This window comes from Chlamydotis macqueenii, chromosome 7, assembly GCF_036417535.1.
Source record: "Chlamydotis macqueenii isolate bChlMac1 chromosome 7, bChlMac1.mat, whole genome shotgun sequence".
Lineage (NCBI taxonomy): Eukaryota > Metazoa > Chordata > Aves > Otidiformes > Otididae > Chlamydotis > Chlamydotis macqueenii.
In genome coordinates this window covers 16,899,094-16,921,879 of record NC_141562.1, presented here as the reverse complement: position 1 = coordinate 16,921,879, position 22,786 = coordinate 16,899,094, and the positions used below count along the sequence as shown (strand labels likewise).

Here is a 22,786-nt window from a genome sequence, read left to right as displayed (position 1 = left end):
CTTTTTTTTTTTTTTTTTTTTTTTTTTTTTTTTTTTATGGTTAGGCACATTTAAGCTGTCAAGGCGAGGAGGACCTTTCCCCAGCAAGGCTTCTGGAAGGATGTTCTCTTGCGGTGCTTGAATTACCAGGAAACATCAGTGCTAGAGCTTGGTAGTAGCTATTTCTCTTAAGTGCCAGCATTCAACCTCAAATCTAGTGTTGCGTCTCTTAGCTCATGTCCTGATCAGGAAAGAAGCAAACAAGTCAGCACTGGGTGGCCGTCTCTGTTCTTTGGACCTTTTATACAGTGATCATCACGATGCGGGAAGGTGGAGACGCAGCCGAGCAGCAGCCGCTTAGCTGAGAGCGGTGCTCCCGGGTGCTCAGTCCTATAGAAAGAAAATGACGTAATCCGTTCAGGCTGTCCTCCCTTTGAGCCCTTAGGCTAAATATGTCCTGGCTGGAGCGTGTAGGAGAAAGGGGGGGAGCTGGGGGGGGGACCCAGAGCAAAAAACCCTTTGCAAGTACTTTGGAAAAGTTCATTAACTATATTTCTTTTGATTTGTTTAGGGCTTTACAGGGTATTAAGTTGTATCTGTCTGGACACATGCAGTATTTAAATGCATAAAGATTAAATATGTTGAAAAGGTGTTCCCGAGGCTCGCTTGTAATTACCGGTAATACTTGTCAAACTGTCGTCTTTCTTCCCTTCTGGCCCCACCTCACTCGTGGGAAAACAGGGCTGGCTTCCTTACGTGCCTCGGTCACTGAACCCAGGCCGTCGTGCATCACTGAGGGAAAATAATGCAAAGATAATCTCTGCTGGGGTGATAAAAGAGCGTTTCTCTCAAATAGGAATGCATTTATTGTCAGAAGTGAGTTATTAAGTTGGCCTCTGTCCTCACCAGGTGACTTCTGCTGTCCCACGCGGTGTGTAATGGCCGAAAGGAGACAGGAGTGTCATCTCGATAATGAGGAACCCACGGCCTGTAGCACGTCTGCTCATTAATCCTTCGGTTCCTCATATGTATGCTCAATAGGAGGAATTTACAGAATTGGTACCAACTGAATTACATCTAAGAAATCCTTAGGTAATGAGTAATTACCAGTCCTACTCCAGAATCCCTCCCTGAAAGCAGGGCGAGGTTGGGCAGATCCATCTGTTGAGTGTTACAGAGCTCAGTTGCTAAAAAACTGCTGGAAAAAAGGCACAGAGAGCTCACTAGTGGCTCATCCCCGCTTCCCGTCTCTCCTGAGATTTTAAATAAAATGGACTGAGTTGGACTTGACTCTCTGGCCTGCTGGAGGTAGAGCTTAACTGTTAACATCCTTCCTAAAAGAGGTGTGAAAGAGAAAATCTGATGGTTAATTCGCCTGAGCCGAGGTCTGCTAGCTCCATGTTGATGGTGATCTGCAGGAAAAGGAGAATGAGCCTACGTGGTTTTAATTCCTAGACTAGGGAAGAAGCTATTTGAGAAAGGGACAAGTTGGACCATTTAAGCATACTATTCTTTTTGTTGATCTTTAAAACAAAAGACTTAAAAATTAGTTAAAGGCAGGGGAGTTGGCGGAGCTCACTGACACAACAGGGTGCTCACCGCCTTCTCCTTGAATTGGTGCTTGCAGATGTAGAACTTCATGTGTCCTTCACCAAAATCTTCTCCTCACCCCTCTCCTCACCAGTGTTTGCCAGTTAGTGACAAACCTGTGGGCTTTTTTGGCTTCTGGACTTTGTGGAGGAGCCGATGGTGACCATGTTGTTGAGTTTGACACTTGGCTGTCTGCCGGTGTCGGGAACAGGGATTGGTGGGCCATGCCCAGGGGCATCCAAACCAACTACTCCTTAAGAAGTGAGGTTTTCTGCACAACAAGATTAGTATGGAAGGATTTCTGTGTGGAGCTTCTGAAAATACTTTTTCCACCCTCTATTTCTTTGATGTGGCTCTGCAGATTCCTTGGTATTTCTGGCAACAGACTCCCTCTCTTGGGATGGAGTTCAGAAAACCCAATGCTGCTATTTGTTAATACTGGTGTGTATTTTTTTTTTTCCCCACATTGTTTCATCTCTGGTGTGGAAGCAGACCCCTTCACACGCCTCTGACTTCACTCCTGGACAATATCCTTGTTCCGTACAGCGGCCAGGGGACTGCGTGGAGTCCTTGCTCTCATGTAAGCTGCTGGAAAGCGCTCTGCCAGCGCTGCTCATCCCATCACTCTTCCCAACATGTGGCTGCAGTCTGCTTTGGATTGTGGTTTTGTACTCAATTACATGGACCTCCCCGCTGTCCCGCGGCCAGCAGCCGTCCTCCGCTCCCTCTCGTGCTCACCAGGGGTGCTTCGCGCCTTCCTTTCCCACCCAGCTTCGCCAGCCCCTACATTTGTGTGCGGGAGGTGCTGGCTTCCTCGGTCCTGTGTTTCCTTTGGGATAAAGGCTGGATGCGTGCCCTCGGGAACCGGTGGTGCTGCCCACACTGGGACTCTGGCGCTGGAGGCAGCGGTGGGACATAGCCAAAAACTTCATTGAAAGGCTGGGGATTTTGTTGTTTCGCTTTGTTTTTCGTGTGGTGAAATATGACTTTTCTTGTTGTGTTTTGGGGTTTTGTTTAGGGTGGGACTTGACATCTGGGATTTATAGATCATGGAAAAATGAATCCTTCCTCCCAGCAGTGGCTCTTTCAGCTTCACAGTGTCGTCTTGAGTCTTTCACAAGTAGTACTGTTGCAAGGCGTTGCTCTGGGTTACTTGCACACATTAAGAACCAATAGACCTGAATTTAGGTAGTAATTTTCTTTCCTCCTCTGTTTTAGCTCTTATTTTACCGGTAAAACCCAGAGCCACCGGCAGACGTGACACCGACTGCTGTAGGAAACGGCAACCCTCCAGCCGAGCTGCGGCTCCCGTCCCTCCTCCTCCTCCTCCTCCGCCTCCTCCTCTTGCTGACGCACTCGGCGGGGCGAGACGGCGTGGCTGGGGAGGGAGCGACGGCGGCGGTGGTAACGGGCGAGAGTTCGCTTCATTGCCTCCCGTGCGCCACTCACTTCTTGTGCTTTTTTCTTCCCAGGCGCTTCCCACGCGGCATTGACGAGAGGAGAGCTGGTGAAGCCCAGCGCAACGCCGCCAGCGCGGGGAAGTTGAAAGGCAACTTTTAATCTGAAGGAAGTTCGGCTCGCGAAGGAGACACCAGCGAGATCCTCGGGTCCGGGAGTCGCTCTGCCGAAGCGGCGGAGGGATCGTAAAACGCTGCAGCTCGCGGAGGCCTTGCTGCTGTCGCCCTCTCCTCTCGCCGTAAGCGTCGCGGCTGCCTGGCAGCTGGGAAGAGGAAAAGTTGGCTGCTGCCGCCTGCTTTCCCGGAGTGAGTAGCGCTCTGGCTCTGGCTGATCCCGTGGCAGTTAGAAGGCGTGTTCGACCGCTGGGGAAGGGCCAGGGCTGTGTTTGGGAAGCGAGCAAAAGGGTTCGGATACAATAACATCCTGAATATGGCTTTTGAGGATTTTTTTTTTTTAAAAGATGGCATTCAGGCTTGTGGTTGGTCTCTTGTTTGTTGTTTGGGGTTTTTTTCCCCCTAATAAAAGCAGCCAGGGCAGCAGTTAACCTATTGGTGAGTACCCCTATCTTTTCCCCCCGAGCTGTGTCCACAGTCCTGCGTGTTTCCATCAAACAGGTTTATCTGTCGCTGCGGCCGGCCACTGAGGCACGGTGGAGTCTTTGCGTGGTTTCTGGGTTTGGAGGTTTTGTTTGCAGCTTGCCAGTACAAGGTAATCGGGAGTTATACGGTGTGGCGGCGGCACTTGCTTGCACAAACTGAATTCAGGGACAAGCTGGTGTCCCTTTTGCCATCCTGGGCACCTCTTCCCACCCCTAACTCCCTCCTTAATTGCTGCCAAATATCCCTAGGGCAATTGCAGTGAGTGCTGATGAGAAACAGTATGAACAAGACTGTATTTTAGACTTCATGTGAGGTTTTTTAGCAGCTGCACATAGGAAGAGACAGCACCATGCGACTGTGTTGCTCTGCGTGTGTCACTCACTGCCCAAAAACATGAATGCTTCTGTTGGAGAGGAGGGGCGGCCCTGGGTGTATGGAGGAACGCAGTGAGTCACAGGAAAACCTCAGAAATCCTCTCGATGAGCTGAATGCGCTTCAGAAAGACAAATATAACTTTGTCGCTGCATCTTAGACACGCAGCTGAGCCTTTGCGCGGTGTGTGATCCTGTTTGTGCGTTTCTGGCATCGCTGCCTTTTCTTCTCCTTGTAAACCTCTTTGGAATTGAATGCTTTAATCTGGAAGATTTCTAATAGATTTATAGTGACAAGACGAACAATTGGGTTTTTTTTACTCAACTTTAGGGGAAGAAACGGGAAGATCTGTGCCTGCAGTAGCTCACCTCTGTGTGTGTTTGTACATATGTGTATATACACACACGTATGTGTACGTGCAGAAGAGCTACCCCAGGCATTGGTTTTCTGTGTCTATGTATGTGCATGTGTGTATACAGATATAAAATGAGTTTTTAAAGCAGATGGGGTAAGCAAGCTTAGAGGACCATTAATTTATTCCTGTCCTGGCAAGTAATATCTCCTTTGTGAGTTGATTTGGTTATGTAGTCAAAGGCAGACAGTAACAAAACACTCTTATCTGTTACCTGCTTACGGCACTGTCAGGTAAATCATTAACCCGTGATCCCAGAGCTTGGCAAAGCTGCTGAAGAGGTTTCTCACCCCTGAAACTCCTTTTTTCCAGAGGTAAGAAGTGAAGTTTACTTGCAGATCTTGGTTTTGTGCGTGGGCGTTTGCTGCTGCCGTCGTGGTTTCTGCGCCAGTTAATAAAGTGATGTAGTTCAGTGGGTTAGGGGTGGGAGAAGACCTTTCCCCTCGCACAAAGAATAAAACACTTCACTCAAACTAAGGCAGAGGGGGAGAACGCAGCATGCCAAGCTTGGTGGGATCAGCTCATGCATTGCTGTCATGCTGGAGTAGCTGGAAAACGCTTTTATTTCATGTGAGCAAGCAACTTGTGCTCTGAAGCTGTTTGAGGTCGGAGGGAATTGGTGTTTCAACTCTGTGTCGAAGTAACTGGAGGCCAGGAAGAGTTTTTTGCAGGAGCTGGTGACTAAGGCGCGTGGTTGTCCACAAACTGACAAGGGCAGCATGGTTTTCTGGGCGGTTGCTGCCGTCTGGAGAGGAGAACAGGTTGTTGGACCTGCGGACCACCTGCTGCGTGTGGAGAACGGGCCGTTGTGTTTGTGGTAGGGTTTTTCTCCCCTGGCCACAACAGCAGCGTGGCAGCTGCTGAATCACATTGGTTCCTACCTGTAAATACTGTAACTCATTAATGACACTTGATTTTAAATGGGTTTGTGGCTGATGAGCTGTTTGGCTCAGCTTTCTTTCCTACTGTCCTGTGATGTGAATCTGCTTGAGCTGGGAAGACTTGCTGTGGGTCTTGCCACACTTAAATCCACACCAGACTTCTGTTTTGCCTGAGTTTTGTTTCTGTAGGCATGCAAGAAGCGGATTTCTCCAGGGGTCCTCTCTAGGGTCCTCTCTGCATTTCCTTTAAGTTTTGACCGATCCCATTCGCAATAAGCCTATTTTGTGCAAGTGACTTGAAGTATAGAAAATACATAGCATATGAAAACACCTTACGTGGAGAGTAGCAAATGTAGCCTTTGCAGTGTTTGCAGCTGTTGTTTGAACAAGAGAAAAAGGGCTTAGCTGGGGAAGGGCTTAAGCTATTCTAGTTGCCCACATCCAAGAGCATGACTCAAACCTTCCAACTAACTCTTAAGCTCCCGGAATCGGTGCTGGAGCTGTGCCTTGCCCTCCCAAAGCCGTGTGTTTTAGGTGCCGAGCTCTCAGTCCGGCTGTCTTACACCAGAGGTGTTACAAGGAGATTTTCAGTTTTCTCACTGGAGATGCCTGGTCCTGGTAAGACCTTTGAGAGCACAGCTCAGAAAACTGAATCGCACTTTAAAAATAAAAACCTCAAACTCAAAATCCTATGTCATGCTGTTTCACATGGCTCAACACCTTGCTCAGCCTGTGCTCTGCATCCCTCGTGTCCATCCCCCTGTGAAAGCTGAAAACTGCTCGTGCTGCTCAGGAAAGTGCCCTTTTTGCTTGGCTAACTTCACAGGGCGACTGCACACTATTTTTGTCAAGCTGAGCTTTTTAAAGCTGCTCTGCCACATGAGGAGGGGATTCAGGGTTTGCCGTGTGTCTGTGCTGCACCTCATACCACGTGCCTGAAGGAGGAGGTATCCAAACCTGGAGATGAATCCAAGCTTTTCCGCAAGAGATGTGAGTTTGTCAAAGGGGGTCTCTGTGCTGGGGACATCCCAGCAAGTGATCTAAGTGCTGTATGAAATGGTGATGCTGGCTTGCAGGAGGCAGGAGTGGTCCTACCGTCTGTGTCCTGGGAGGGCCGGCCCAGGCGGCTAAGCGCAGAAGCGGGTCCGTGCTCTGAGTCTTTGCTCTCTCTCTTTTGAGTTTTTAGGGACAACAGGTCCTGGTTGAGATCTCAGCCAGTTAATGTGAAACTCCTTCAGGCGTCTGCCTGCCCCGACGAGGGGGCCTCCATGGGCTGCAGGGGGATCTCTGTTCCTCCGTGGGCTCCCCGGGCTGCAGGGGGATCTCTGCCCCTCCGTGGGCTCCCCGGGCTGCAGGGGGATCTCTGCCCCTCCGTGGGCTCCCCGGGCTGCAGGGGGATCTCTGCCGGGAGCAGCATTACTGCTCCCCCTTCTTCTTCACTGACCTTGGTGTCTGCAGAGTCATTTGTCTCACATATTCTCACTCCTCTCTCTGGCTGCTGCTCCCCAATTTTTTTTCACCTCCCTAAATACGTAATCCCAGAGGCACTACCACCGTCTCTGATGGGCCCGGCCTCGGCTGTCCTGGCGCCAGCTGGCATTGGCGCTGTTGAACACAGGGGAATCTCCTGGTATCTTCTGAAGATACCCCCGTGCCCCTCCCTGCCACTGAAACCTTGCCACGCAACCCAAATACACCTCCCTGGAGGTTCAGGGTGGCGTTTGGGCGTCTCTGCCGCCCCGTGTGCTCTTGCCGCTGGCCTGTGGGTGATTTTTTTTTTTTTGCCAGGGACGTTGGCCCGATGGAGCGCTCGGATCTCCAGCTGCTTTCTGCAGCTGGCTGCAGGGCAGAGAAGGTGGGGGAAATGTCTCTGGTTAAAAATAGAAACCAGATGAGGAAACTTGAGGTACGGTTTTAACACACGCTGCTCTGACAACTCGCTGCTGCCACCGAAAGGGGAAGGACTTGCTTGTGCTTGTGTAACTGAGCAGCCAGCTGGTTCGGCCGCCTGGCCCAGAAAAACCAGGAAAAGAGCGATTTTTCCACCATGCAATCACCCGAGCACAAGAGAGGAGGGTGAGGATGCGGGGCAGGAGGGAGGGGATGCCTCTGAGAAAAGGCTTGTTGAGCTCTGCTGGCGCGGGCGGCCCGAGCTTGGGCGTGCAGGGGCTGGAACTGAGTTCAGGTGAGCAGCTTCAACGCCTTGCGTCGGTAACATCAGCGCTCCTACGTGCTGCCGCGTCTTGCTGGGACTTAGCTAATTCCCGTTAAGAGCAAAGCCTCGAGGAGATGCACTGCGCCGTTTGAGTCGTACGCGTGCTGGTGGTTTACGGGGAGAGTTGAGTAGTTGGAAAAAGACACATACAAAGTACAGGGCCTTAATTTCACTTCCTAATTGAACACATCTTGCTTGGCTATAGTGTTACACTCCTATAAAATACTTTATTTTGCAATAAACATGAGAAAGGTGATCAACAGCCACGCCGAGGGTGGATGTATCGTGCGCTCTGTGAACGGCGAGCTTTGTAAGGGCTGCTTTTAGGAAGTGCCCATTACAGTGTTTTGTCAGCAGCTCTTTGCTCTGTGTTTTGCTGTTCCTCGTGCTTATCACCAGTCCTTGGAACTCTGGGTATATTTTCTGTTGCCTTTCCTAAAGTAAGGACAAAAGCCAGTTAAGGAAGCCATTGTTTTCTTTGCTGAAAAGTTTGTTTCCTGATGCTTTTTTTGGTCTTTGGTTTTGAGGGTTTGGGTTGTTTTTTTTGTTTTTATTTGACTTGGTTTTTTTTTTTTAATTTTAACTCATTGTCTGTCTTGATTTCTCAAGCTCTGCTTGGTTCAGATGAGCTCCTGTTGTTGTAGCAGTCCCAGCCAGGCGTTGATAACACGTGAGCCATCCTGCGCAGTGCCAAATGGAGAAGGAAATACCCAGAGGCATTTTGGATATCCTGGATATCCATCCTAAACGACTCCTAAAAACCTGCGAGCGCGCTGTACCAAGTATTCCCAGCACAGGGCATGGTGGAGGGGAGACAGCGGTTAGTTCGATATAGCTAAATAATGTTTAGCTGTATAATAATTAAGAAATCCTCTGACATAACGCTTGCCCTGGGCAAATGACTTGAAGACAAAGAACATTTATTCTTCTCGAGGGGCTGTACCTGTATCCAGAGCTTGGTGGAATTCAATATCAAGTCAAATTTTACCTCTTGATTTGTGAAAATGGAATTATTCTGTCTCTTAAAAGTGAATTTAAGAATTGAAGTTACTCTTTCAGCCTCTGGACAAGAATCCTGAAGACAGGCAGCTAGTTTTACTCAGTTAAATCCAATTTATTTACACTGGGGAAGCAGGTGCTTTGGGATCAGTGAGTATTAAGCATCGAGGATGAGAAGGATTTCGTAGGAAGACCACCAGCTCGTTAGTTGTGGTGCAATTCTGATTTCAGTTTCTTAGTCTTCCCAGCTCTCTGGGTTTTTTCCCCATTAGTTCTGACCCTTTTGTGTTTCAAGATTTTCTCTTGTAATCCCAGCCACGTGCTCTTCTTTGGGAACATTTGTTTGTCTGTTCTTAGCTAGTCACACCCTGCCTAAATCCGCAGCGAAATCCTGGCATTGTTCAACCCTCCTCGTGTCGCGCTTTGGTTAGAACAACAGAGATCTGACCTGAGCGAGCATCGAGAAACTTTATTTTGTGTTCGTGCGATCACAGAGGGAGAACAGAGAGACGCTGTGGGTGGCCAGGGTGGCTGTACTCCTGTTGAACTTGAAGCTTTGCAAAACAAATAATATATTGCAAATGCCAAATGAGAAATGAAAGCAACTTTCTGCTGTGTTGGAGTTTCATCGTCTTCACGGTTCTCCTTGTGGTTTCCGAAAATGTGAGCTGTGGAACTGTTCGGACGGGATTTTAGAGAAATTAAGAAGCTCTTGCAGGGAGGCTAGGGTAACCCTCGTAAGAACAGTTTGCCCCTGTTTTGGTTTCCGAGCTACTAAATTTACATCAAGAACCCTCTTCCAAACCTTGTATGGTTTTAAATTATAAAAATACCTCCCCTGTATGATAAAAATACACTGTCTAGAAAACATTTTCCCTGTGTGCGGTGGCCTGGCTTTTGCAAGTTGTGAGGGAACAAGAATTGATCCAGTAATTCCCAGTTACTTAAGCTGCAAGCACTCAGTTACTGAGTTAGATTTATCTGGGAGAAAAGTAACACGAGCTCAGACTTTTGTTGGTGTTTAATGGTCTGTAACGGTCTTCCCAGGCGTAATTGAGCCATCAGCACAGGAGCGGTCCCTCAGAGGAGTTTATTTTGAGTGAGTACAGAGCCTGCTGTGGCTTTCATTTCGGTGCCGCCTGAGCTAATTGATGACCGGGGCCATAATTTATGTACAGTCCTCGGGATCCTTTCCAACCGATTCTCCTCCTTTTAAAAACCCTTGGAAGGGGAGGAGGAAGAGGAGGCTGCTGGGGCTCACTGGGCTGCTGCCCGTCTGTCACAAAGTTATCCAAAATATTCTGCCCCGTGTTTCGGGTGATGGTTTCATGCAGCCTCTCCGTTTTCTCCTAAGCCTGTTGACCTTTAATCTGGAGCGCGTGCCACTCGGCTGGGGAAGGTCTGACACACGGGGCTGAAACGGGCTGCAGAGCATGGGGGAAGGAGGGAGGAGAGAGCAGATGCTGCTGCTAGTGATGAGAAGAATAAGGAAGGAAAAAGTTAGAGAATGCCAACGCCCACACTGCTTTTTTGTCTGGGTCTCAGTTTGGAATGAATACTCCTGATTTTTCTTCCTCATTTTTTATTTTTTCTTCCCCATTTTGCTACTCCAGTGTAATACTGTTTGTCTCCTACAGCTTGCTCTCCTGATGAATCATGAGTCTGCATCAATAAATCCATCTTTTTGCAGAGCTTTGAAATAGGGAGGGACTCCTGTCCGTAAGAGCCTTTCAGAATGGATAAGCAGAAGTGATTTCATACTTGCAAACCATTCGGGCTCTGGCGATGGCTTTCAGTTCTGTTGAACCTCCCAATAACCCGGGGAGGAGGCAGCCGCGAGCTGATGTGCGGCTTCGGGTTTTCCCTGTGCTTGGGGCAGAGCTGCTGTTTCTGGAGCTTCAGCGGGGACCTGTTGAGCTTTTTCAGGTCCGTATGGTCGGAAAGAGCAGGGGGCAGTCCCTTACAGACCTGAGCACCGCTGCCTTGGAGCCTCGCGTGTCCTGTCCCGGAGAAGTGGCTTGTACAGCTAAGCGCCGTCTTCGTCCTGAACTCGTCCATCTGCCTCCAAGTTAAAGACCACCTCAAGCCCACTTTGCAAATACAGAGCAGTAAAAAGGTAGCTTGGAAATATTTTAGACCACATCCTAATTTTCAAGGCGGATACACAGTTTCACCTGGATACACAGTTTTTCACAACTGAACTTTGACGTGCCAGCTGCCAGTTGTTTGACAGCCGTCGTGCCTTTCGAGTCAAATTTAGCAAATACGAAGAAGGAATTATGTTGTGCATTGTAAACACGAGCACTGCAGCAGTATTACTCGTCAGTCAGCTGCCTGAGACAAAAAATACTCAGAAAAAGGAGATGGCAGTGATTAGGGGCAAATCTTCCATAGGCAGCTGTTACTCTTCCTCAGGGAAGTTTGCCAAAGCAATACTTCTGACTGCTAACGCTTGAAACGGTAAAGATATTGTGTTTGCACTCACGTGCGTGGCAAAGTGCTGGAAAACGGATAGAGCAGTGAGTTTCAACAGGGTGGTTCTTAACTGCTGCCGTATCTCCAGGCAGCTCTGCAGAGAAATCCCATTGACGGCTCGCTTCAGCCGTTCTGGCTTAATCCCCAGGTGAGCGCTCTGCGATCGCAGTGCAAGTTCTGGATTTGGTGGAGTTCTGTGTCAAAACCATGCGATGTTTGTCTTGGGGTTTGATCCTGCCTTTCGCCCGTTTGGCCTGACTCAATAATACATCAACCGAAGCAGTCTCTGCTATTTCTGGGCGGTCTGGATCGCAAAGGCAAACACAAACGCAACGCTTGTTAATATAAAGTTTCCATGCCCGTTGTCCTCATGGATTTTTACGGCGTCTACAATAACAAGGCCTGCTGCCTTAGGGAAGTGTGCGCATTTATATTTGATGTCTCTGCCTGCCCTTCATGTTTTATTTAATGAAGAGTGTAAGGAAATTGGTTACTTGGCAAAAACTGGCTTTTAGAGAACGAAGGAAATGCAGGCTTCCTGATCTTGAGGCTGGCGCTGGGTGTTTGGTGCTCCCCTCCCTGTTGGCTGTACCGCTCTTGGTCGCGATCTTTCTAAACACTCGTCCTTCCTCGTTAGTCCTCCAGAAAGCGAGCAGAGCCATCAGCCCCTGGTGTTGACACCCCATCTCTTACAGGTCCCGTTGTGCCCTCCGGGGAGAGCAAGGAATCCCTGTAACAGATGGGAACGTGATGTCCTTGTGCTGTCCTGTCTGAGATCAGCGGTTTTTCCCCTTAAATCTTAATTCACGTAGTGCTCTGTGTGTGGCGCGTTTTGCATTTCAGCTGGGATGGGACAGGCTGCGTTTGCTGTTTGTCTGCACTTGATGGGAGACGCTGGTTTTACTCCTGGGCTGTTGCTGTGAGGTCAGGCTTTTGTAATTTGGCTGCACTCAGACTCACACAAGTTGGTCTCAGGATCAAATTAAATCAAGTCCCTGCATTGTTTTGCTAATGACATGAAACAAAACCCGTAACCTCTCAGCACCTGTTGTGGTGCCACGGAGGGTAAGCTGCTTGTTTCATCGGGATTTCTGGCACGGCATTCTCATCCCCTCGCCCACATGAGCGTAGGTGATGAACGTAGGTATTTTCAGACCCCGTGAGAAGGTTTTGGAGTGCCTAAGGACAGACAGTAACACACTTGCTTTTAAAAGCTAATTTGATGTGTGTTTGTGTTCTGTGCAATCTCTGGTAACGCAGCCCCACCCTCACCCCCTCAAAACCCACCCAAACCAAAAAAAAACCAAACCCAACAAACCCCAAATGCAAATTATTGTGACTGGTTAATGTCTTTTGGTGTGAACACTCCGCAGTGCTTGAGCTTATTGTTTCCAGAGCAGTACTTTTATTCCCATCAGTAGTCATTTCAGCAGCTCTGTTGCTTGCAGGAGGACTGATGGTCACTGTTCAGGAGCTTTCTGCATGGCAGACTTTTTTTTTAATTATTATTACTTTTATTAAAATACCACATCTTAGCAGGTTTAGAAGATCTTGAAGACGTTCTTAGGATTTACCAGACAGCTGTGTGTCAGAGCACGGTTCGAGGATAGTCCTGTAGAGCAAGTCTGACCACGGGAAGGGCAGGCAAAGCAGCAGCTGTGTCAGGTTGGCCCCTGTTTGTTTTATACTCTTAAAATATTCTCTTTACTAATGCATTTAGGAGGTGTATATTCATTTCCCAGGCCTCGAGGGAGTGTTGCATAGTGGTAGAGCCTGTCACGAGGTGGCTGGACGGGGTTTTACTGGTGTCCCGCTCTCCAGGGCTCCTCGTCAGATCGGCTTTTGCAGAGTCTTCACATCCTGGCTGCTCTGCCACTCGTATGAGCCCCTGCACCTTAGAAACACCAGCGTAATCGTTCGTCCCTTGTTGTGTTTGCTTACTCAGGTAGGCAGCATCTTGCTGGACATCTTTACAGCGTGTGTCTCCTGAGTATATACCTATGGGAAGGGCTTATTCCCCGTGAGCCTTTTGCATCTTGCTGCTGAAGGCGGATTTAAAGGAGCATTGCACCCTCCTGCGCGGCTGCTGCTTCCTGTTCTACTTTGCCATTCATCTTTTACCTTCAGCCTCAGCAGCTTTTTCCAACTGTGCTCCGCTTCTCCTGAGATCTCCCATCGACTTTGTGGCCGACACCAATCCGTCTGCGAAGCAGGTCAGAGTTTGGCTATTTCTGAGCTGCACCTCATCGGCGTTACTGCCTTGCTGTCATTAATACCTTGCTAATCTGGCCTTCACCCATCTGCTTGCAGAAATCTACGGCGTCCACGTGACTGCAGATTTAAATCCTTCCTCCTCTCCCTCCCTCTCATCTCCTTCCCTGCAATTTTTGTGAGTTCCTCCTTCTGTGGCTGGAAGGAGAACAGTGCTGCTGGGTTTCCACAGTTCTCTTGCTGCTGTAAATGAGCAGGGCTTCTCCTCCTCTTTGCATTTTAACCCCTTTGTGTAACAGCAGCTATGAAGCCCAGGCTTGTTTTTGCAGGCAAGCAGCTCAGTGACCCTTTCAGAGCGACAGGCATCCCTTAATTGATGAAATGGTTAATTCACACGTCTACTTTCTGGGCAGGAATGTTGATTTTTTTAATTTCTTTTTTCGAGGGTGAACGCGGCTTTTCAATTTCTAAATGAACCGAAGTTCTGTGAACAATTTGATGTGTTTGCTGCGAGCAGCGTGTGGCTGGCTCACGACGGCGAGCTACGGTTGTGAGGCGCTGGATAAAGCGTACGTGCTGTGGTGGAGCCCAGGGACGCTGCGTTGGGGTGGGTCGTGGAAGTGGCGTTACGTCTAACGCTGTGCTGCAGGCTGTTAGCTCCTCCCGCCTAACGTACAACTTAATGAAAGGAGCTGAAATATTGTTTTCATTCAATACTGTTTTTAAATGTGGATTAATTTCCATGACATGAGTGCAAGCTAATGGTACTTACCCAGTACCTCCAGCTGAGGTTCTCTTGTTTGGCTGGAAGTACAGGTTGTTTTTTGAACGGATTTAATTGACGCGTTTGAAACCTACCAGTTCAGCGTGTCCTTCTGTTACGCCGTCACCCAGTCCTTCGTGTTCGCTCTGCCAGAAGAAAGGACGGCTGAGAGCCAGCCTGCCTGTGGTGCTCCCTGGGACCGTAACTGGAGTTACTGGGTGGCTAATGGATATCTCCGTAAAGATGTTAGGACAGCATGATGCAGGCACATCTCCTCTACCTCAAATGTGTCACTGAGAAAAAAAAAATAAAGGTAATTGGATGTCTGCAGGAGGAACTTAATTCTGAGTTGGTTATTGAAATATTCCTTGTTTCCAGAACAGTTAGGTGGCAAGATACAAGTTTCTTATCTTTATTTGTGAACGTAGCTGATCATAACTTCAAGCTGAGAGGAATATTTAAAACATAATGTATTTTGCAGACTTTGAGCCGTAGTAATTTCACGTCATTCTGCTTGTGGTCCTGGAAATTGTTTGCCTAATACCTGGTAGCATGCACAGTCGCCGTCGTTGTCGGTGTGGAAGGAAGCGTGTTTTCAGTGTTGTTTTGGGCTCTTAAAATCTCTGGCAATTAAAAATGTTAGGAACATTTCGTGTTCTGGGGAGGACGTTTGTGCGTTCTTCAGGTTCAGTGCCAAACTGTTGTTGGGAGCAAGGTTTAAGTGGGATTTGCCGCTGTTGGAGGGTAATCGATGGGAGGGATGGCCGGTCTGACGTACATCGGGAGCAGCTGGGTATGAATTGTTGATGGTGCTGAGATCTGGAGTCCGACACAGGGATAACGCTGCTTTTCTAGGCTGGTGAGGGGGGGAAATACTTTGGGTTTCTGAAGTCCAGACTCTGAAATTCGGAGCTTGTTGCAGCATCGAGGTGCACATGCAGTGGTGGTGGCAGCAGTCCTGAAACACCACCACCGATCCTGATGTTGTCTGTAAAAGGCAAAAAATGAGGATCCTTGGAGCTGGGAATTGGATTGCCATCCCTCTCTGCTTGCGAAGAACGAGCTACTGGATGGAGGAGGGGAGATTCTCTCTCCAGCTGCGCTGGATTTTGCTGAATGAAGGCGAGCGTATTTTTGCCGTCGAGCCGAATGCCGGCAGCGGCAGATCTCCCCTGCACGCAGCGAGGTTTGGCATCCCCGCCGCTGGCAGCGAGGAGAGTACAGAGGGTGGCTGAAGTCTGGCAAGCGAGCTGAGATTTTTCTTCCTTGTAGCAGTAACCACAAAAGGAAGGTGCCAGGGCAGTTCGTCTGGATTTTCAGTAGGGCTGGCTCCAGTAAGACAAGTTCCCATCATGCAGATTGTACACCTGTAACTCATTAGCAATAAAAAAAATGCCTTTTAATTTTTACTTTTCCTGGATTTCTGATTGATCTGGACCGACTGTGCAATAAGAGTCTTCCTCTCCTTCGTGCAGATATGTCTTCCAGGTGTAAATCATTGATTTATGGTACAACTCTGAGCAGGTATTGCTGGAAAGAGGGGGAAGGTGTGCTTGAAAATTGGATTAGGACTATTTATACCAGAAATGATCTTGAATATTTGCGGTCTTCCGTCTTTCAGACTAGGGATCACTGTATGTTACCCGAAACTAAATTAATAAAGACAAACCCAGGAACTGTTTTGTTTTACAAGGGTAATAGCATTGAAAATTAATGACGTTGGTGCTGTGCCCTACGGGTGGGCTCGTGAATAGTGACAGCTGAAACGCAGAGAGCAGCGTCGTCCGTGAAGATATGCAGATATTTATATTTCAGCTCTTGAGGCTTGGAGTCTTTTTGATCTGGGTTTGATGTGCTGGGCTTCGAAAGCAGGGTATTTGAAATGAAATATTTATATTTCTGGTGGGATATGGAAACATTATTCTAGGCTGGGATTCTGAGCCTTAAACTTTGTTTCTTCTGCTTCGGTTGTAACTCTGGGAAAGGCAGTTTGGAGGCAGCAGCTGTTGTGGTCTGGATGCTGTCTGATACATGTCCAGTAACAAAGCCAAATATGAAAAAAAAATGACAATAAATAGATGTAACCCTTCCCTGAGGCTCTCTTTTCACTGTCGTTTCTGCTAGCTTTCTTTTTCCCAGCCTGCACGGCTGGTTTGGCAGAATACGCTGGAGTGTGCATTTAGAGCCGCGTTACATCCATCACAGGACTGCCCTCCCTTTCCTGCACCGTGTCTTGCTGCTGCTTGGATTCCCAGGGGCTCACCACAAATCTGACTTTCTAACAATAAATCACTTCTAGAATTTAATGTAGATTAAAAAAAAATCAACCGGAACACCTGCAGTTGGTTAACAGAGTTAAAACATGGAGTGTGTCGCAAACATTTAGCCACTCCTTATTTTCTTTTTGCCATCCTCTCCCCATTTCTGTGCCTTGTAGGGGAAAAAACACATTTTCTGCTTTTTTCAGTGTTTCATCTATTTTCCTTCAGAGGACTTCCGCTGCGTGCGTATAAATATAAGACTTGGATCGTTTCAAGAGGAGGGCAAGTATCGTTTCCGGCGCGTTAGTAGCAGTTAGCTCAGGGGTTGCGTGAGGACAGGCGGCTCTGTTTCCAGCCCTGCCCTGGCTCTGCCTGACCCAGATCCCCCGGCGTAACGCAGCCCTGCGTTGGGCTGCGGTGGAGACGGCAGCCGGAGCTTGCTGCCGCCTGGGAGCACTTGGGGTCGCGCCAGTTTGGAAATCGGACGCTCGGGGTTTGAGCGCAGTTGCGTCCTGCGTAGAAGTCTGTGCTGAAGAATTAAAGATTCTGGTGTTGGAGCAGATTACCTGTGAGTAATGGGATTTGTGACGTTCTGTCAATGTTTTCACACGCCCCTTTGCGGGTGCAGGGCTGAAATAGTACAAACCCCCTTTCTCTCAGTCCTTAGGAGTTGAATATCGTCGTGGGGGTTTTATTTTCCCCAGTACAAATGAACTTCGTGGCGGTGTTTGCACCTTTCTCACGCATTTGGGACGGGGAGCTGGAAGGGGAGTTTCCTACCGCAGCTGTTTATAAATCAACTGGTATTCATCCCACTTCTGCTGCAGGTGTTGTGTTCCTGTAGAAGCCGTTAGGATTGTGGTGTGCAGCACAAAATGAGACGTGCGCTTGGGTTAGCCCTGCCAGCAAAGGCTCTGGTCCTGCTGCCTGGCTCTCCCTCCTGCGTTTGAGGAGCGTTTTCAGGCTGAAATAATGAGTTGTAGCTTAAACCAACGGCAAGACCTGCCCTCCCCATCCTGTCCACCCCAGGTAACCGAAGCAGAATTTCTGTAGTGTCAAAACCAAAGCCCTGCTTACCAACTGCTCCCACAATGGGATTGCTGGTCAGGTGGATTTCCAGTTCTTATTTTTTTTTTATTAAATTAGGATAGGAAATACACGGTAGTTTGTCTTTTTTCCTCTTCCTATAGAGTAATTTAGAATAAATGGCCTGCTCAGGGATTTATGTAGTAAGCAAGCAGTTTTTTCTCTCTCTGAAGCTGTGTAAGTAGCTATTCAGGGTGTGTGGGAGTTGCTTCACGTATCGATCCCAGCCTCTCTTTTGATAGTAGTAATTCTGCTTGCTCTGACTTTGCGTCCGTGGGACAGCGTTTTCCATCTGGGACCGACCTTGGAAACCTGTCTCGGAGCTCCGTGAAACTCGTGAGCCCATCAGTGCCTTAATTTTGTACTCTATAGATATTTTATACTTGCAAATATTTGTATTTACGGTGTTAACCCAGCTTTACTGTAATGTTTTAAAATGCCAGCAGCCTCCTGATTGCTCTCGCAAGAGACGATCTCTGGTTTGGAGGCAAGGCTATCCTGGAGGGAGGGAGGTAATCCGGTGCGCTGCTTGAGAGCTCGTTAGTGATACCCAGTGCATAATTTGTGGCCAGCATCGCCCTTTCATTACAAATCGGCGCGCAGAGGTGCTTTGCAGGTACAGGACATCCCGTTATTGGGTGTCAGAGCGTTATTGTGAGTGATGATAAAGACGCCTGTAGCCGTGACTCAGCCCCTGCTGTTACAAACGGTTTGTTTTGAGCTGAAAAACGCAGGATGAGAGCTCCCAGCTTTCACCGAGAGTACTCGGTCTCCATGTGACTTCTGTTTAGCGGGCATTTAGGGAATTTGTTTGCGGGTTGGTTTCTAAAGCATTAAAACTTCAATCATGACAGCAGCTGATTTTCTCCTGCTTACCAGTGCGCACCTCAGCGTTCGTTTTCCAAGGGGGAAAATGTCACTATTTTATCTTCAAACCGTGCGTATCCCTGGACCTCGCTGGTTTTAACGCTATTTTTTTGCTCATGGTTTTATCATCTCATCTTTTCTGCGGTGCTGGGGAGGGATGGTCAGTGTTGCAACCGAAACCCACCCCCTGCCTCCGAAGGGATTTGAAAATCTCCTTGGCTGCTGGCGAGGAGCTCGTGGCGGGTTCTGAAATGGCTGATTATTTTACTGATTTCTATAGTGACTGTTGCCTTGGCAGCAAGGGTCCTCGCTTGGAGAATAAAAGCGCTGTATAAACATGAGGAAGGCATGGTTTGATTGGGAAGACTTGGGTTTTCTTCAGTTGGGTTCCAGAGTACTCTAGGAGGAGATCGGAGATGAACAAACTGGGTTTGGGGGTTGCCTTTTGCTGTTTGAGGTGGATGTGGTTTTGTCTCATCGCTCTTGTGGTGGGTATTTTCAGATACTGGTTTTACACAGCATCATCATCATGCAGCTGGTGTTACTGTGAAAATCACATTGCTATTCATAATTTGTTATCAGATACAGGCTCCTTAATGAAGCAGATCTGCCACGGATGGCGGGACCGTTTCAGTTGGCGAGCAACCCGTATCGGAGCTTGGGAGACTTGGGTACGCGCTCGTCCCCGTGCCTTGCTGGGGTGGTGGGACTGGCCTGGCAGCAGCCACTGCCCATCCCCACCTTCCGACTTTGGCTTTTGTGGAAGCAAGGACATCAGTGAGGGCCGTTTCTTCTGCAAACCTCACCTGATTGAGCTTTCAGGACCACGCGATAGAAAATAAGGAGATATTTTTATTGTGACGAGCTGGAAGGTGTCGGTGAAGAAGCTTCTTCACCTGTTCCTCCTCGTTTTAACTCTCAGCGGAAATGACTGCATGGCCTGCGTCCTTGGCAGAGTATTACCTTTCCTCCTTCTGTCCGTATCAGTTACTCCGTCTTTACAAAAGGTGCTCGAGAGTGATTTACATGCTGGCGGTGTGAGAGCAGCCGGCTGGGATTGCACCTGCCCGGGCGTTCTGCCCGTGCTCCCAGAAACGCTCTCCGTTGGGACCGAAACTTTCTGCTCAAAAACACCTCACAAAAACTGGATTCCAGCGATCTTTCTTCTTCTCTGTGGTACCTTTCATCGTGTTACTGCTGGTGACTTCACAGCACACGCAAGTTTCCGAACTGATCGTAGTTTGCGTGCAGGAGCTTTGCGGTGTGTCGTCAGGGGCTGGACAGAAAGGCTGGTATGTTGGGAGGATAATGGTTAAAAGTCCACTTTCCTCCTTTCTGAGTGCTTTGGGAAAGCGCGGTTCAGTCGCTGCAGCTTTGAAATGGAAAAAGCTTCATACTGCCCCACCTCGTGGTGTACAGAGTGCTCCGACGTCAAATCCACGCAGAGTTTTTAAAGGAAAACGCGGAGAGGCAGCCGGTGTAGCTGCTAAATGGCATGGGAAAATGAGGTCCCGGTGCAGGCAAAGAGCCCAGGTGTTTCACAGGATTCAGAAATGAATAACTTCAGCTTTATCAAGGTCTTAAGGCGCTGCCCTCGGAAACAGCAGGCCTACAGAGCAGTCTGTCAGTGTTAGCTGTGAATTCGATGCTGCGCAGTTTCTGGTGCTGCATCTCATGGGTTTACACCTGACCTCCGACCCTAGGACAAGCGTGGAAGCGTGCGCTGCGTTTTCCTTCACGTAGACTCCGACTCCTTGAGTTGTGAATTGCTGGTGCATCGCTTGAGTACTACGACTGCAGTGAGTAGAGCGGAGAGGCGAGCCGCTCTCCCTCGGCCGAAGCCTTGTAGGAGTTTCTCATGTGGGTCGACATGCATAATTCAATCCTTCTTTTTTTTTTCCACGTTCGGAGCTGTGTAACTAAATCCCGATTTGCTAAACACAGCTTGAAGCGATCTGTGGCTAAAAGGCTTCCTTGGTGCGTATAATCCCGTTGAAAAAAAGGAGGACAGAAGGTAGAGCTGTATTACAACCGCGCAGATACTCGAAAGGGGGAATATTCATCTTCCTCCCTGTTTGTTGTGCAGATTTAAATACGTGTGCGTGCATGGCATGAGCAACATGTTTGTCTTTTCTCAATAACCACACTTACTTCATTGCACAGAGAAAGTGAGCAAGTTTCTTCTGAGGTAACAGGTCCAAAAATAGATTTAGGTGCAGCAGGGTCACGTTTTGCGTGGGAGCACGCTCTGTTCCCGTTACATACCACCCCTCCTCATGCCGTGCCCGTAGCGTACGTTATTTTGTTTTTCCTCAGCGGCGAGTTTACCCCCTGCAATGGAACGCAAACATCTGGTAGCTTGCAAGAGGCCAAAAATACTCTCTAAGCTGATAAAGGCCTGACTTTTGAAAATACGGAGTGGTTTTCCCCTGTGCTGTTCCTTCCCTTAGGTCACTTTGTGTTAACGCAAAAGGGACTTGGTCCGTGGGACGGCGGGCTGGAGACAGGGCCTCTTGATGTTTCCTCTCTTTGCTCTGGGGAGGACCATTTTTTGCTTGTTCCTTGTAGAAACATCTCAAACCCAGACATTTGCTAGTGGCTTTCACTGCCAGGTGATCGTCACCTCGCGCTGAGGATTTTGCCACTCGTCTCAGAGATGCCCGGAGAGGTTCCAGCCGGTAACGCCTGTTTTCCTGGTGTTTCGGGTTTTGCAGTGACCAGCTTTTCTAACCTTTGTGATTCATTTTTGCAGTTAATTGAGTGTAGAAGTTTGTTACACAGGTCGTGGGTTTGAGTGGGGTTTTTTTGTGGGTAGTTTTATGTTTGGTTTATTTTTTTTTTAAGTTTCGCTTTCATTTTCCTACTGGTTCCTTTTTTAGCTGACGACAGACATTTATTTGATTATATACCGTATATATTTGAATATCTAACAGTATACCATGGAAACTGAAAATTTACCTTGAAGAGCTGCTAAACATCTGCTGGAGGCCTGCAAACCGAGCTGCTTTGGTTTCTTTTCAGGCTAACCTGTTTGGGCATTGATTTTTTTTTCCTGCTTGATGTTTTGCCCAGAGAGCATAACTTTGCTGCTCTACGTGTTTCTGCGTGCGTGTGTTGCTGACCTGCAGAACAAAACCCAGCCTTTCTGTTCAATAACTTAGCGCAGCACGTTCGATTCAGATACCAGCCTCTAGAGGGGAGGAAGGTTTGTGCTGTGAATAACCCGAAACATTCGCTCTGTAGATCCTAAAATCCATCAGTATGATGATTTTAAGAAGAGTCTGGGTACCGATCGCGGACCAGAGCTGTGTAGCAACAGAAAATTTAACAAGTACAGAGCAGGAAGGAGTCCTTCCCACAGCTGCATAGTGGTTGTTTATAGCACAAAGCGGTTAATGCTCTTGAGAAATCGGTAGAAACTCGGAAAGGACGGCGCTGTGTGGACAATTCTAGTGCTCAGATCGGTTATCTTTTCCGTGCCAGAGCCTAGCTATTCTTTAGCAGTAATTTTGAATGGCAAACTATTGGTAAATGCTGTCCTAATGACCAGTTTGGGTTTTTTTTTTTTCTTTTTTTTTTCCTCCCCAGGAAGAATGCCAACACAAATGTGAAGTAAACTGTTGCCTATGCTTACCACGGCGCCTGGATGCTCCCGTCAGATGGTTAGAGACGGGGCCTCGCCGCTCGCCAAACTGCTGCCTCAGGCACGATGAAGCCAAGGAGGAGCTTTCCGACGCGCTGGAGTCGCGGTGACTGCTGCCCGGTTTGAAATTCATGTCAGACTGCGCCCCGGCTGCCTGGCGAGATGAAAGAAGTGGTGCTGTGGTCGCCCGAGGAGGTGACGAGCTGGCTAACGGAAAATGCCGTGCCAGAGTATTGCGAGCCGTTGAAGAGCTTCACCGGGCAGGATTTGATCAACCTCACCGAGGAGGATTTTAAGAAGACGCCTCTCTCCCGGGTGTCTTCCGACAGCGGGCAGCGGCTCTTGCACATGATTGAGACTTTAAAAATGGCACACCACATCGAAGCTCACAAAAACGGGCATGCCAATGGGCACATCCGCGTCGGTGTGAGCAGTGCCCCACGCGAGAACGGCTTCAACAGTAAGATGATGCTGAACGGGATGCCAAATGGGTATAAGAAGGAGATGATAAAGATCCCCATGCCAGAGCCGGAGCGCTCGCAGTATCCCATGGAATGGGGCAAGACTTTCCTGGCTTTTATTTATGCACTTTCCTGTTTCATCTTCACCACAGTGACTATCTCAGTTGTTCATGAACGAGTGCCTCCCAAGGAGGTGCAGCCTCCCCTACCAGATGCATTTTTTGATCGCTTTGATCGGGTGCAATGGGCTTTTTCTATTTGTGAAATCAACGGCATGATCCTTGTAGGACTGTGGTTCGTTCAGTGGCTGCTCTTAAAATACAAGTAAGTAAAACCTGTTGAAAACCTGAGTGCTAGAGTATACTTCTGACGGCTTTTGGAGGCCAGATGCTGGCTGGATTTGCATCCAAATAAAACGAAGCTTCTTGTGATCTTTCCGGTTTTGGTTTCCCTGCCGTACGATTATGATACTCTTGGACAAAACCAACAGCGAGTGGTTTAGTCCGTGCACTTA

General features: G+C 48.5%; 1 protein-coding gene across 8 annotated transcripts in view; it reads left to right on the top strand.

The window, feature by feature from the left end:
* Nucleotides 1–22,786, top strand: part of SGMS1 (sphingomyelin synthase 1) — an 85,034-nt gene that overhangs the window by 52,309 nt on the left and 9,939 nt on the right. For 4 of the 8 annotated variants that reach the window (XM_086752746.1, XM_086752749.1, XM_086752748.1 and 1 more), the window contains 2 exons: nucleotides 3,042–3,332; nucleotides 21,757–22,596. In XM_086752746.1, the coding sequence (XP_086608872.1) occupies nucleotides 21,974–22,596 (623 nt within the window). In that variant the 5' untranslated portion in view covers nucleotides 3,042–3,332; nucleotides 21,757–21,973. Of the gene's footprint in view, nucleotides 1–1,055; nucleotides 1,072–2,953; nucleotides 3,333–12,925; nucleotides 13,194–21,756; nucleotides 22,597–22,786 lie in introns of those variants that run through there. The other 4 variants (XM_086752752.1, XM_086752751.1, XM_086752753.1 and 1 more) reach the window with 4 other exon arrangements.